The sequence below is a fragment of the Psittacula echo genome, assembly GCF_963264785.1.
Source record: "Psittacula echo genome assembly, chromosome: 19".
NCBI classification, from domain to species: domain Eukaryota; kingdom Metazoa; phylum Chordata; class Aves; order Psittaciformes; family Psittacidae; genus Psittacula; species Psittacula echo.
Genome location: NC_137755.1, coordinates 5,963,222 through 5,978,888, shown reverse-complemented (window position 1 = coordinate 5,978,888; position 15,667 = coordinate 5,963,222). Strand labels below are relative to the sequence as shown.

Sequence of the window (15,667 nt, the reverse complement as noted above, 5' to 3'; positions counted from 1 at the left end):
TTTCTTGTGAGGCTGCGGGATGAAGGATGCTGCGAGCATGCGGGGTGCGGGGCATCCCAGCATGGCTTCTGAGGGGCCGGAGGTTTGTCTCCCACTGAGACTGACTCTGCGGCTCTGGCAGCAGAGGGCAGAGGCTGGTTCCCCCATGGCCACTCCCGGAGCACCCCTGGGTGCCCAGCGCCATGGGCACGATGCTGCTGCCATCACAAAGCCGTGGTGGTCGCTGTGGAGACGCCCATTGTGACCGGGCCCCCACACTGAGCGTGGGCTATTTAAGGAGCCAGAGCCCTGCAGTAACCAGTGCAGAGGAGATCCCTGCCTCGGGAGGCTGCATCTCCCGTGGCTGCCCTGCGCATCCAGGTACGTGTTCTTTGACTTTGCAATCCTGTTTTAGTGTTGCCTTGAAACACATGGTGGGTGCGTGCTCTAAAGGGAGGAGAAGCTGTCAGGAGATGTGCTGGTGCCATCCCAGCTGTAGGAGCAGGGGCTGGGTGAGGAGGAGGCGCTGGGCTTGTTCATGTGCTTGGAGCTGAGCTCTGCCTGCAGAGGTGCTGGGGGCGAAACAGGAGCCTTCTGTGTGCAGGAGCTGCTGGTGTCAGAGGTGCTGAGAAGGTGTCAGGGCAGGAGCAGCCCCTGGGCAGTGCAGCTGCTGGTGCTGTCACTGGGAGCTCAGCACAAGGGGACCTGCCTGGCTCCGGCAAGGCCCGCGCAAGCCCCCCGGGCATTGCGGAAGGCAGGAGGGGTGCTGGCAGGTTCCAGTGATCCCTGTGCCAGGCATTCCACAAGTCACAGAAATTTCTAAACTGAAAAGTAAGAAACACTTTCAAATAACTTTTATCAGATGTTCTTTGTAATCTCCCTGCACTCAGAAACCTCCAAAGTGCGGTGCAATCTGCAAGGCTTGACGAAACCCAAAGATTTTAATGAGCCCCATGATATCTTTGGGCTGAGTCCATGAAACTCAGGTGCTGAGAGCAGACTGAGGAAACCTCTCAAGAAGTCCAAATCAGAAACAAAGCCCCAAGGCCCTTCAGCATTAATGGGCCCCACTGAGGGCTGTTACTGACAAAGCCTCCCCAGGGACTTGTTAAAACAAGTAACTGGAGGCTGTGACTCCTGGGAGACAAGATGCAGGTATCTGGTGGTGAGAAAACCCTTGGTTTGTTTGATGAAGCAGAAAGGCCAAGCCCTGACCACAGCCCTTGGAGAAGAAGAGCCTGAAATCCTGAGAAAGAAAGTTCTCCTCAAAGGCCTTGATGAAAGAGGCAACTGCCATAGCCCAGGGCTATATTGTTCTTTTGGGCCTTCCAGCCTTGCCAGAATCCTCACTCATCTCTGCTGCAGGCTGTCCTGCACTGGCCCATGCCTGCACCTCTTTCCCTTCAGGCTGTTGACACCCATCTTGCTTTCCCACCTGGCTCTCACCTGGCATTTCTGTACCTTCAGTCACATCTCTGCACCCATCGCTGACTGCACCTTGAAACACAAAGCCATGGGCTGAGCCAGACTCCCTCTGGGTGACCTCCTGCACCACAACTCCACCTTTGGAGAGACATTTCTCTTACCTACCTTTGAGTCTGAACCTGCCAAGCTGCACTTTGTAGAGGTTTCCTTCTCTTCCTGCTAGCAAGAAAACTCCATCATCTCTGAAGCCACATTTCAAGTAGTTGTAGGCTGCTACTATAGTGTCAATTCAGTAGGTGGAGTGAATATCCCTCAGCAAGGAATTCTGTTCCTTCTAGAGGAATGGGTGATGCCATCAGGATAGAGAACTAAGCAGCATGAGAGAGCAGTGGGAAAAGCCAATGGTCCGGATTGAGACCTTCCTGGCAAGAGCCAGAAGTAAAGGTGGTGTCCTTGGGTGCAAGGTACCCCATGTTCAGGGGACAGGGCACCTCATTTGGGACAGCTTCCTGCCTGTAGCACCCTCTCTGCTGCGCACGCTCTTTTCTCTGCCCACGCTCACAAGTGTCTCACAGAAGCTTTGCACTTGCCCTGCAGCAGCGACCCCTCACTGCAGGAGGTTCCTGCATTCTGCAGGCTCAGGGATGGATCCTGCATTCCAGGCAAGTTTGGGTAGTGCAGGAGAGGCAGACAGGGAGGTCGGCTCATGGGGCATGAGGAGCAGTGTTCAGGCACCCCCAGCAGTGGGCATTCCCCATGGGCCACGCTGAGGCATGTTCCCATGAGGGAAACTTCTCAGACAGCCTCTGCTTTGTCCAGGCTCTGCAGCCACACTCCAGGAACACCTACTCCTCCTCCACCTACAGACATCAACTGCTCTCCATTGCTGGGCTCCATCCTGCTTGTAAGGATTGGTTAAAGCCCTGAACCATCACCTCGTTTCTTGCTGACTTCCCTCCACCCTCCCTCACCTCCCTGCACATTGCTCATTGCCACCAGTAACTCACTGAAGAGTTAAGAAGCTCTCCAGGCTTTCCTCAGGGGGTGACCATGTTTCTCCATTCACCATTGATGGATCCATGGAGTGCCAGGTGTGAGGTTCCTGCAGAGGCAGAGCTGCCCCTGGGCAGAGCCCTGCTGCCGGGAGGGGTGTGCAGGGCAGAGCTGAGCACACAGCCCATGGGATGGGCTCTGGGAGCACTGAGAGGGAGCAGAGCTGGGCCCAGAGCAGCAGCTCCTGGCAGGGACAGCTCCAGGCAGCAGAGACATGGGCAGGGAGTGGGGGGAAAGTGCAGCCCAGGCCTGGGGAGGGTGCGTTCAGGCAGCTCTCTTGGTGCCTGGCACTGGAGGTGGCTTCTGGCCATGCTCTGCTGGGCAAGGAGCTGACTGCCTCTCAGAACATCTCCTCTGCACTTCCCTGTCTGCTCTGCCTGTCCTGCTGGGCTTGTGACCTGCCCCCAGACAGGCACAGCTCTCCCATGGGGTTCTTGGGAGTGCGGAGTCTTCCCTTGGTGTCAGCACTCTGCGCTCTGAGTTCTTTACTTCTGCTTCCAAGGGCTGTGTCCTGCTCTGTGTGTCACAGCTGCACCCTGGGATGCAAGGGAGAAGTTCTGCCCTTTGAAACAGCAGGGCTCCCTACCTGGCACCAGAGTCCAGTTGTTCTTTATCTCATTCTTTCTCCTTTTATTCTATTTATCTGTGTGTGGAGTAATACTTGGGCTATCACAAGGACAAGTGCAGGGTGTTGTGGTTTAAGCCCAGGCCATAAATTAGAACCATGCAGTCTACTTCCCACCTCCACCCTTTCCCCTCCCCCCCCCCCCCCCCGGCGACTCCTGGAGGGGCGGGGAGAAGAATAGAAAGAATGCAACTCCCAGGGGTTGAGATAAGAACAGTTTAGTAACTAAGCTATAACACAAATCACTACTGCTAACACCAATAATAATAATGATAAAGGAAATAACAAGGGAAGAGGATACAACACCTTACCACCCGCCGACCGATAACTCGCCCTCCACCCAGCCGAGTTCATGCCCTTCCGAGTAATTCTCAGTTACATCCCGGGCATGATGTGCTGTGGTATGGAATACCTCTTTGGCTAGTTTGGGTTAGGTGTCCTGTCCCCGCTTCCTCCCAGCTTCCCCTCCTCCCTGGCACAGCATGAGACTCACATAGTCCTTGGTCAAGGTAAACATCAGTGTTATCAGCTCTGTTCCCAGGCCGAAAGTCAAAAACACAGCGCTGCGCCAGGTACGAAGAAGGAGAAAAAATGACTGCTCCTGCTAAACCAGGACACAGGGCAGCTGGAAACAAGAGTGATGGAGTCTGCAGCTCTCCAGACTATGCACTCATCCACGAGCCATGCGTTCAGTTACAAAAATTAGGATTTCTACACCTCAAATAGCACTTGTCAGCTGAGAAATTCCTGAGAAAATCCTGATAAAGTCACGCTGAGGCTCTGCTCTGCAGCCACAATTGTCATAGTTGTGAGGGCAGACACTGAAACTCTGTTACATCTGACATCCCTGGTGGGTATCGGAGCTTTCGCAGCGCGGCTTCATGAAAACCCCGCAGCGATACAGAGCTTAGTCCTTGGAGCCACATTGCTTCTGCCAGCACACTTAGCCAGCAGCACCAGGAAAGGGAAAATGCATTTGAACTTGAGGGGATGGTGGAAATCTTGTGGGAAATGAACTGGTTTTATCCTGAGAAGTCTCCTGTAACCTGTCACTGCCTTTTCCTCCTCTGACAGTGCCCCATGCCCAGCGGCAGCAAATGTCCAACGGCAGCTCCATCACCCACTTCCTCCTCCTGCCATTTGCAGACACGCGGGAGCTGCAGCTCTGGCACTTCTGGCTCTTCCTGGGCATCTTCCTGGCTGCGCTCCTGGGCAACGGCCTCATCATCACCAGCACAGCCTGCGACCAGCACCTCCACACCCCCATGTACTTCTTCCTCCTCAACCTCTCCCTGCTGGACCTGGGCTGCATCTCCACCACTGTCCCCAAATCCATGGCCAATTCCCTGTGGGACACCAGGGCCATCTCCTACACAGGTTGTGCTGCACAGCTCTTTTTCTTTCTCTTTTTCACTTCTGCAGAGTATTTCCCCCTCACTCTCATGTCCTACGACCGCTATGTGGCCATCTGCAAGCCCCTGCTGCACTACGGGAGCCTCCTGGGCAGCAGAGCTTGTGTCCACATGGCAGCAGCTGCCTGGGGCGCTGGGTTTCTCTATGCTCTTCTGCACACAGCCAATACATGTTCATGCTCCCTCTGCCAAGGCAATGCAGGAGTGGATTTAGCAATGGGCCCCCAGGACAGGCAGGAACTGGAGCACAGTGCCTGTATGGAGAGGCTGGAGGAGCTGGGCTTGTCTAGTCCAGAGAAGGGAAGGTTGATGGGGACCTGAGAGCTTGGGAAGAGAAGGCTGTCAAGAACTGAACCACTTGCTCTGACCCTGTTCCTGACGGGTTGGACTTCAGAAATCCTGGTGTCCCTTCCAACCTCTGTTCTCTTATAATCCTAAAATGATGGGCTCCAGGAAGTCCTTACTAAGCCCATACCTAAACAGGGCCTACAAGAAATCGGGAGAGGAGTTTTTTACAAGGGTCTGCAATGATAAGGGGGAACTGCTTGAAGATGAAAGAGGGAAGATTTAGATTAGACATTAGGAAGGAATTCTTCACTGTGAAGGTGCTGAGGTGCTGGCACAGGGCGCCCAGTGAAGCTGTGCCTGCCCCATCCCTGGTTTCAGGCCAGGTTGGACAGGGCTTGGAGCAAGCTGCTCTAGTGGACCTCTCTAAAACACCTCCATAACACCCAGAAACACCCCTGAAACATCTCAAAAAACCCCTAAACCACCTCTGCAACTTCCGATGGACACCCTAAAACATCCCCAGAGCCCCCAAAACACCACTGCAACCCCCAAACTCCTCACGTCCTTGTCACCTCCCTGCTTTGAGACTGTGGCCTAACACAAACCCTAACCCATGACTATAAATGCTATTTGTGACCAGAACCCCTGTTCCTGACCCAAAGTCAAATCTAACCTTCTCTTCTTTTTATAAGAAGCTATAATGCAAATAAAAGTATTATCTATTATAATAATAGAACTGATTCTATATCAATATGACCATTATAAATTATACACTCTAATATAAATGCTTTTCAGTCCAGTGGGCCCATGGCACCTCAGGCCACAGAAACTGGAGGGAGTCAGCAAGAAGGGACACGTCGCTGCTTGGGTCGGCCTGGGTATCACTCAGTGGGTGCTGAGCAATTGTGTTGAGCATCACTGCTCGCTAGGGAAGCTTTCCTTCCCCTTTTGGTTCTGTATGTCTCCCCTTGTTGTTTCCATTCTTATCAATAACAATAACACTAATATTACATTGTGCTTGATTTCAGTTCCTGACCTGTTCTCATCTCCCCCTGTGGGTTTCGCACTGTTCCCATTCTCCTCCCCATTCCACCTGGGTGCTGAGCGAGCGGCTGCTGGTGCTGAGCGAGCGGCTGGGTTTCAACACTTCCCCTGTCCTGGCCCCTTTGCTGTGGCAGCAGGGGCTGGACGTTTGCACTCTTGGAGCTGGGCTCTCTGTATGGGCACGCAGCTGGAAGCAGCATTCCTTGGCTCAGGAAGCGCAGCTCCCAAGTGTTGCTGGGGCTGGGGCAGTGCTTGCCAAGGGCAGGGGAGGCCCAGCAACAGCTCCTGTCCTGGCCCTGTTGCTGGGGGAGCAGAGGGGCTCCCGCGGGCATTGCCGCAGTCAGGATTGCGCAGGTGTGCCCAGAGCCCACCAGCTCCTTCCCACCTTGCGCAGTGCCCGCTGGGCTTCTGGGCTGTGCCTGGGCCTGCCAGGGCCTTTGTCACCTTCCCGAATGCATTGGCAGAGCCCAGCAGAGCACTGGAGCCTTGCGCAATGCCCGGTGCTGGCCTGGCCTTTACCAGAGCCCAGCGGCACCCCTCCTGCCTTCCGCAATGCCCGGGGGGCTTGCGCGGGCCTTGCCGGAGCCAGGCAGGTCCTCTTGTGCTGAGCTCCCAGTGACAGCACCAGCAGCTGCACTGCCCAGGGGCTGCTCCTGCCCTGACACCTTCTCAGCACCTCTGACACCAGCAGCTGCTGCACACAGAAGGTTCCTGCTTCGCCCCCAGCACCTCTGCAGGCAGAGCTGAGCTCCAAGCACATGAACAAGCCCAGCGCCTCCTCCTCACCCAGCCCCTGCTCCTACAGCTGGGATGGCACCAGCACATCTCCTGACAGCTTCTCCTCCCTTTAGAGCACGCACCCACCATGTGTTTCAAGCCAACACTAAAAGAGGATTGCAAAGTCAAAGAACATGTACCTGGATGCGCAGGGCAGCCACGGGAGATGCACCCTCCCGCGGGAGGGCTCTCCTCTGCACTGGTTACTTCAGGGCTCTGGCTCCTTCAATAGCCCACGCTCAGCGTGGGGGCCCCGTCACAATGGGCGTCTCCACAGCGACCACCACGGCTTTGTGATGGCGGCAGCATCGTGCCCATGGCACTGGGCACCCAGGGGTGCTCCGGGAGTGGACATGGGGGGACCAGCCTCTGCCCTCTGCTGCCAGAGCCACAGAGTCAGTCTCAGTAAGAGACAAACCTCAAGCCCCGCAACAGCCATGCTGGGCTCCCCTGCACACAGCACGCTTGCAGCATCCTTCATCCCACAACCCCACAAGAATGAAATGGCTCCATCCCACCAAATGCTTCCTTTTACTTCAATCCGCATGGAAAACAAACCAGATTCCTGCGTTCCCTACACTGTGCACTATTAGTAACTTTGAGCACAAATCCCACTCACTCAACACACAGTCCCACGGCCAGACACGACAGCGCAGACTGCCGGGGCCAGCCCCCACCCTGCCCCAGCCCCAGACAAGACCCCCCTGTTGAAAAGCAACCCTCAGCTGCAGACTGAGAATCTGCCCTTGCCAGGGAAACGGCAGCGACCACAACTATGGCCACAGGGAGCTGGGGAGCAGGAGCCACTCCGCACCTCCGCCAGGCTGCTGACAGGAACACTACAGACCTGGGACGGGCACAGGACGCACACAGAGGGAAGGAGCCCATGGCTCTGGACACCCAGGGGTGCCTCGGGAGTGGCCACGGTGGGACCAGCCTCTGCCCTTTGCTACCAGAGCCCCATATTCAGTCTCAGTGGAAGACAAACCTCCACGCCCCACAGCAGCCTCGCTGTACTCCCCCGCAACCCACATGTTCGCAGCGTCCTTCATCCTGCAACCCCAAAGGAAAGGGATGGCTCTGATATGCGGATAGACTCCCCAGCTTGTTAAAGTTGTAAAGTAGGTATGCCTTTATTCAGCTGAGGCGCATGGGGGATCGCTCCTCCAAAAGCATGCGCAACCCAGTATCCTTTTCCCTCTATATTTATTTTCTAAAGGTATACATATTAATCAGGTTACACAACATGCCTATACCTATTAATGGTCTATCTCCGCTTCATATTATAATGAGGGAGAAAAGTTCTTTGCGCTTGCGCAGTGCCTCCTGGTTGTCGTGGGCGAGGGTCTCAAGACGCAGTAAATGAGGCTTCCTCGGGTCTGAACTTTTCACCTCTAGTCGTCACGCATGCTCCCTGGTCCCTTGGTCTTGGTCCAAGCTCAGAGGCTGGTTTCAGCCGGCTTAGGGGTCCAAGGAGCAGGAACCGAGTCACAGTTCCTTTCCTTTTATCAAAAGCCTTGCATCCTTCCAACCTGCCTTGGCAAGCACAGTAAATATTAAGCAAGCAGTGTACATTGTTTAGCAAATAGCTGTAGCCCCTAATAAATCATGGTAAGGCATGGTAGGCATTAAGCAAGCAATGTACTCTAAGCAATACCCCCCTGTACAACCCCCCTGTACAATAGTCCATATCAGCTCCATCCCTTCAAGTGCTTCCTTTTATTTCAATCTGCATGGAAAACAAACCAGATTCCTATGTTCCCTACACTGTGCACTATTAACTGTGAGCACAAATCCCATCGGCCCCACAAATCCCATGCGGTCCCACGGCCATTGCATCACAATGACCATGGTGACTGAGGACCACAGTGGTGGCTGATTCTGGAACTCCTTGTGTTCGTGTTTGTGCGGCCTCAGAACCCCATGAAACCCTTCAGTGGAGGCACCGAGAGACCATAGCTGCCCCGCGGAACACAAGCTACTCGTGAAGGAGGCAAGAGCAGCTCCTCTGGTGGTTCCCGTCTCGGTGTCTCAGAGCTGGTGACGCCTGTGGACACAGGAGCGTGGAACGAGGTGGGTGGCAATGGCGATCTTGGGGTGCTTTAGGAGTTGCCAAGAACACCTCAAGTGACTTCCCCAGAGTGGCTGCTTTGGACTCGGTGTGCGAGTTGTGCTGGCTGAGCCGGCAGCGGAGCGCTGCGGCTGCTGAGGGGAGATCCTGGGATCTGCCCTCATTTCTTGTGTGGTGAAGGGCCTGTGGGGATGGGACAAGGGGGAAGGGCTTTAACCTGACAGAGAGGCGAGATTGAGATGAGATCTTAGGAAGTTGTTCCCTGTGAGGGTGGTGGGACACTGGCACAGGGTGGGTGATGGGATAGAAATAGTTAATAAAATGGATCCAGGCGTTATCACCCTGGTCCAGCTTAAGGCTTGGGAACAGTAAAGAAAACACCAGGTGCTATTGCCCTGGTCGGGCTTAAGCCTTGGGAACAGTCAAGAGAACAATGAAGTGCCAAGATCACTTAGCAAAATGAAGGGGGCGTTTTGCAAGCTAAAGCAGGGTGTGTATCTCAGAAACAGACCAAACAATGTAAATATTTGTAACCCTTAGTAGTTTCTCGCTGAATCGGGATGATAAGGAAGTAACAGAGTGCAAAGTTACTGCTTAGCACTTAGTAGACTATGAAAGGGATGGGAGACGCAAAATAAATGTCTTCAGATTTCACCAGAACTGGAGTTCATCTTTGGTACGCTACAGCACAGGGTGCCCAGAGAAGCTGTGTCTGCCCCATGGCTGGTCGTGTTCAAAGCCAGGTTGAACACAGGGGCTTGAAGCAACCTGCTCTAGGGGAAGGTGTCCCTGCCCATGCCTGGGGTTGAAGATGGATGAGCTCTAAGGTGTGAGGATGGAAGGCACGGAGCCTGCTACAAGCTGGATCTTTTATTACAAGGATTACATGATATTTGTATGCATCCAAGCAATTAGTTAAGCACATCTGTGTCTGCCTTGCAGTTATATTTATGACTTTGGGCAAAAGGTCTATCTGATTTTTCTCATCAACATCCTCTATCCAGTTCCGACATCCTTATTCCTTGCCAGTTCCAACATCTTCCAAGTACCAGTCAGGGACGGGTCACTCCTAATTGCCTGCTGTAGTTCTTCCTTCCCATGGTCTCTGACAGTTTCAATACAACCCCCACACTAAGGCCCCTCCCAACCCAAACTGGGTGGCAGCCCATGATGCTGGCACGCAGTGCTGTGGGCTCGCTGGCAGGTGATTGCTGGGCCTGGCTCTTGCCCTGGCTTTTTGGCCATTGCAGTGAATGCTGTATGCGAGGAGGGATGTGGGAAGAGGCTCTGTGCTGGCTGAGGTGGCATGGTCATGCTGGGACCTGCACCCAGGAACCCTATGGGTAGGGACTGGGGCTTTGTCACTGCTGTCATTGCAAGCAGGGCATCCCCTATCCAAGGAGGTTGTGTTGTTCTCCGCTCCCTTCCCACTTCTGCCTAGGTCACCTCATGTCTGCAGCCCAGCAGTGCTGCCTGTAGCACCCCCAAAAGTGAACCTCACCCCACCATCATCATGGGTCCTGCCAAATGAAACTGGGGACCCAAAATCCTGGAGTGGCCCGACCCCCACCCCAACTGGTGATGCCCCAAAAAAGCTGTTGCCCCCCAAAGACACCAGCCCCAAAACGCTCCTTGTTGCCCCCAAACCACACACCATGGGGCACACCTAACCCCTACCTGCTCCGGTATCAGGGAACTGCGGGGGGGGAGGGAGGGTGCAACCCTAGAGTGGGGGGGTGCCTAATTTGGGGTGTCCCCCCCAAAAGAGCCCGAGCCAGGAGGTCGAGGGGGGGATGAGCACTGGGATATTGAAACCCCAGCAGGATCTGGGGCCATAGAGCTTATGTTGGTCTGTCATGGTGCAAACTGGTCCATACTGCTCCATACTGGGATGTGTAAATTTGAGGCCAACACCAAGCTGGGTGGGAGGGTTGACCTGCTGGTTTCTACTTGGTTTCTGACATGGCTCACGTGGAACTTTGACATCACGCAGTGCTTCCCACACTGCTGTTGCTGCTTCCTCTGCCTCCGCAGTCAATTGTTAATCATCTTCTTCAAGCAGGTTCCTGACTTGCCAAACTGGTGAGTTCCATAGGGAGTGAGTTCTGGAAATGATCTTTTGCTTTTCCAAATCAGCTGTGACTTCAGAGATCCCCTTTTGTGCTGTTGCAGACACTGGGGATTGTGGTACAAGGGTAATCTTTGAATCCCACCTCCTGTGGGTTTGTGGAGAGCATGGGAGGGAGCTGAGTCCCCTTCCAGCCCCATGGCTACAATCCCAGGATAAGATGCCTCACCTAACCAGGCTGAATCCCTTCCTTCAGCGGGGGTAAAGGAGATCCCAGCCTGTCCTGGCCTGCCTGTCCTGTCTGATGATGGGACAAGAAACAAGCTGCCCACAGAAGTGCTTGTGTCACCGTCCCTGGAGGTGTATAAAAGACCTCTCAGGTATATAAAAAGACCTTTTATATACATGGATGTGGATGATTTTCTGGCAAAGAACAGCCACATACTCAGATCAGCAAGTGCCTATGTGGAGTTCGACATGAACCGAGGGACAACTAAAGATGAAGGAGGATGGGAGTGAGGCACTGGGAGTAAGAATCCCAGCAAGATAAGAAAGAGCTGGAATTTACTGAGTTGCTAAATTGAGGACTGTTGGAAAACTTTGAAGGTCAGGTTCTCACACCTGTGCTAACCAATTCTATGTTAGTTGTTAAGGGCTTCACAGATATGTATCCAATCACAATGTGCCAAGTTAGTGCAAACAACTTTAAGAAATAGTATATAAAGAGTTAGTTTTCTATAATAAATGGCTTTTGTCTGATCACATTGATCTCCGACTGAGTCCATTCTGCGACACATGGTGCCTGAACAGGCTTTTTCACACTGAAAACGAAGAACGCAGTGCCGCAGGGAAGTCGATCCGACAGGACCGGGATTCATCTGGCAGGACTGGGATCCGGCAGGACCGGAACAGAATGGAGCCTTTGAGCCCGGGAGGCAGAAGCCTCAGAACGGAATGGAGCCTTTGAGCCCAGGAGACACTACAGTGGAATTCAGGTGAGCAGCCGAGTGTTCAGAAAGGGATTAAAATGGGGATTCAATTGAGTAAAGAAGCAGCAATATTTAAGCTTTTCCAGCATATCCTCTTTATGAGAGGGATAGAGTATGATGACTCTATGTTAAAGAGGTTGTTGCTCTGGAGTAAAGAGAAAAACTTAATCCAGGGTGTTGGCGAAGCCTTTGAGCTTGGGACTTGGGAAAAGATCGGGGCACGCCTGTGGGACGAAATTACCCTTGGGTCTAAAGAAGAAAAATCTCTAGCTACCCTGTGGTGGTTACTAAAAGAAACCATATCCACGATGAAGGTTGAGCAACAAGTAGTAAAGTCAGCTTTTGCGGCTTTTTCTGGCTCACCTTCACAAAACCATGGGGGACCGGCTGCTGTGAGTCCGACACCTGACGCCGTAGTTAAGGGGGAACTGCCTGCCGCTTCAAGCGCAAAACATCTGGTTTGAAAGCTTGTGCACCCTAGAGTGCGAATGTTTGAGGATCCAGCGCATCCTCCCTATCCTGTGCTGACAACGCCTTCACCGGCGGCAGCAATAACTAGTGATCGGGATTTTGAAAAGGATGATGTACCGCCAAAACGCCCTGACTCGAATCCTTCTTGTGCTACTACTGCCCCTGAGCCCAGCCCCCAAATTCCCCTGCCCGCCCCTCACATTGATACTGGCCTGCCCACCCCTCACGCCGCCATCACAGCCCCCTCCACCGCCCTTCCACCGCCTGATGCAGAAGAATGGGAACCTCCAGAGGAGGACAGTGAGACTCCGAATTTATACCCACCCGTACCATGTACACCATCGTTAGCGTTGCCCCAACTGGGGCCAAAAATTAAACAGGATTGGGGGCAGTGGACTAAGCTTTTAAATAAAAAATTACAGGAGCTATGAGACCAATTAGAGCAAAGAGAGAGGGGCACGAATCAGAGAAGTTAAACAAGGTTAATCCTTTTGTTACACCCTTGCCACCGCCCTCAAAGCCCCCTCTGCAAACTAACCCTAGTGCCTTGAGATGGCGAGGTCTTATTCAAGACGCAATCATAGACGGCACTGTTCTGCCGATTGACGTTCTCGCTGCATTTCCGGTTATTATGAATGCTCAGGGACAAACCCAATGGACTCCTATGGACTGGAAAATCATAAAGGAACTTAAGGGAGCAATTTCTTAATATGGGTCGTCTTCTCCGTATACACAACAAATGTTAACTGCCTTGTTTTCTAGTATGGTCTTAACTCCCAATGATTGTCTTAAGGTAACTTCAGTCCTGTTAACTCCTTCGCAGCTATTACATTTTGAAAGTGGGTTTGAGGAGCTTGCTGAAAGAGCCATTGATGATAATTTAGGTTGCAATCCTAATGATCCCTTACATGGTGTTACATCTGAAATGTTAATAGGGAAGGGACAATTTCACCCTGATGCAGTACAGGCTTGTATGAGAACCGAGGTGTTACAGCAAGCGCAGCAATTGGCCTTAGCTGCTTTGAAAGCTGTGCCAGAAGCAGGAAAAGCTAATCCCTCCTATATATTGATAAAACAGGGAATTACTGAGCCATATATGCAATTTATTGATAGATTGTCAGCAGCTATTGAGAAAAATATTGATTTGGCACCTAATGCTAAAGAATCTGTGCTTATGTCCTTGGCTGTGGAAAATGCTAACCCAGCTTGTAAGTGTATTTTACAGGTTTTACCGAAATCTGCTGGCTTGCAGGAAATGATGGACGCTTGTTCTAAGGTGGGCACGGCCGAGGAAAAGGCAGAATACATGGCTACTGCCTTTGCCGCTGCTGTCAAACCTCTGTTACAGCAAGGTTGAGGTGATCGAGGGGGTATGAAGGGCATGAGATGTTTTAATTGTGGGAGAATGGGACATCACAGAAAACAATCTACAGTAAAGAAAACTAACCCAGCAGGTGGTGCTTCAGGTTTTACAGGTGGTTGTACTAGATGCGACAAACATGGCCATAGGGCAACTGAATGTCACTTGAAGTATAAGAAAGATGGAACTCCATTGGGAAACTTGAATGTGAGCGTGACGCCACCCCGCGCGATGACACAAAATCAGGGTGTTTGGACTGCATCCAATCCGCTACAGCAGGGAGTGCCGGAGTGGATGTGGCAACAGCAATGGATTTTACCATAACGGATACCTCTCCAAACTGGCAAAAGTACGTTTAGTAATTGCACCTGAAAAGGTACAGCGTAATGCCCCATGGAGACACCTGGGGTGGATTATTTCCGGAACTGATGTTAGGCCCCAGAAGATGAAGATTACTACAGAGATAAGAACCTTGTCAGACGTGCAGAAATTGATAGGTGACATTCAGTGACATTCAGTGGATCTGTTCCTTACGTGGAATTACTAATGACGATTTGGCAGAACTAATACCTCTTTTGAAGAGCAAACCACAGACAGAGGAAAAGGGAACTCTGTCAAAAATCCAGCATGAGGCCCTAGCCCATATTATGGCTAAAATATCTACTTCTTATGCTTCCCAATGGAACCCAGATTTATCTATAGCTTTGTTTGTTGCAAACAATCAGTATCATCCGTTTAGTCTGTTGGCACAATGGACTCCGCAGTCACTCGGGCCTCCCAGGGAGCCTTAGTGATGGTAATGACAAAGCAGATAAATTAGTTGCTCCAGCTTGGGCAGGACCACCGGTAGATATTTTTCAACAAGCCCGAGCATCTCACGCCTTCTTTCACCAATCAGCAAAAATGTTAGTTCGGCAGTTTGGCTTCTCCCTGACAGATGCCCGAGGCATTGTACAGTCTTGTCCTGATTGTCAGGGCCAGACAATAGGCATAGGCCTTGGAGTCAATCCTCGAGGTCTCCAACCTCTCCAACTTTGGCAGATGGATGTAACCCATGTATCATCTTTTGGAAAATTGAAGTATGTCCATGTTACTATCAACACCTTTTCTCACTTTGTTTGGGCTACCCCTCTGGCTGGCGAAACCGCACACCACGTGATCACGCATTTGCGTGGCTGTTTCACAGTTATGGGAGTACCTTTGCAGCTTAAAACGGATAATGCACCTAGCTACACTTCTTCAATGCTGTCTAAATTTTTAAATAATTGGGGCATTGCTCATATCACTAGTATTCCTCATTCTCCTACAGGTCAGGCTATTATTGAACGGACGCATCAGACTTTGAAACAATTGTTAGAAAAACAAAAAACGGGGGAAGAAGGTCTTACCCCGGCAGCAAGAATACAGAAAGCTGTGTATGTTATGAACTTTTTGCAATTGGTAGGAGACTCCAGTGACCCTCCTGCTGTAATACATGGTCAAGCGTTAGGGTCAGGTTATGTGAATAAGACTCAGGGTATACTGGTCCAGTATAAGGATCTGGAAACTGGTATCTGGAAGGGTCCTGTGGAAGTAAAACTAACTGGTAGAGGCTATATGTGTGTAATCACAGACTCTGGTCTGTGTTGGGTACCGGCTCGATGGGTGAAACCTTGGAAGGAGCCAGCGTTGCCAGAAGGAGCCAGCATTGCCAAAAGAAGCCAGAACACCCTCATTGCCAGTGAATGAATCGGCTGGATGACGAGGCACGAGCCAGGTTTCACGCCTAGAATTTTTGAAGGAGAGTTTGAGCTGCAGAGACGGGTATTGAGGCAGAAGAAGCAGATACGCATTATTCAATTTGAATGTTCAAAGCCCTTACTGGTGCCATACAAATGGCAGATTCCTCCTGAGCATTGGGAGGGGACTATGCGAAGTTGTGCTAAGCCATTTGCTTAGAAGCACGAAGATAGACATAGTCATGAGTGTAAATAGAACCTTCTTTCTTTCAATATTCATGTTTATGTTACAGATAGCTATACTACTTTTAAGGCTAATGTTTATGTAGATCTGTTAGAAAAGGTAGTTAATTATACGCAAGTGAAAAACTGTTGGGTGTGTGGAAA

The 15,667-nt window shown here is 51.8% G+C and overlaps 1 protein-coding gene across 1 annotated transcript in view; it reads right to left on the bottom strand.

The window, feature by feature from the left end:
• Window positions 1-8,516: 8,516 nt before the first annotated feature.
• Window positions 8,517-15,667, bottom strand: part of LOC308228605 (olfactory receptor 14C36-like) — a gene marked incomplete at both ends in the record, with an annotated part of 74,484 nt that continues 67,333 nt past the window's right edge. The window contains one exon of the mRNA XM_080631977.1: window positions 8,517-8,650. Within this exon, the coding sequence (XP_080488103.1) occupies window positions 8,517-8,650 (134 nt within the window). The remainder of the gene's footprint in view (window positions 8,651-15,667) is intronic.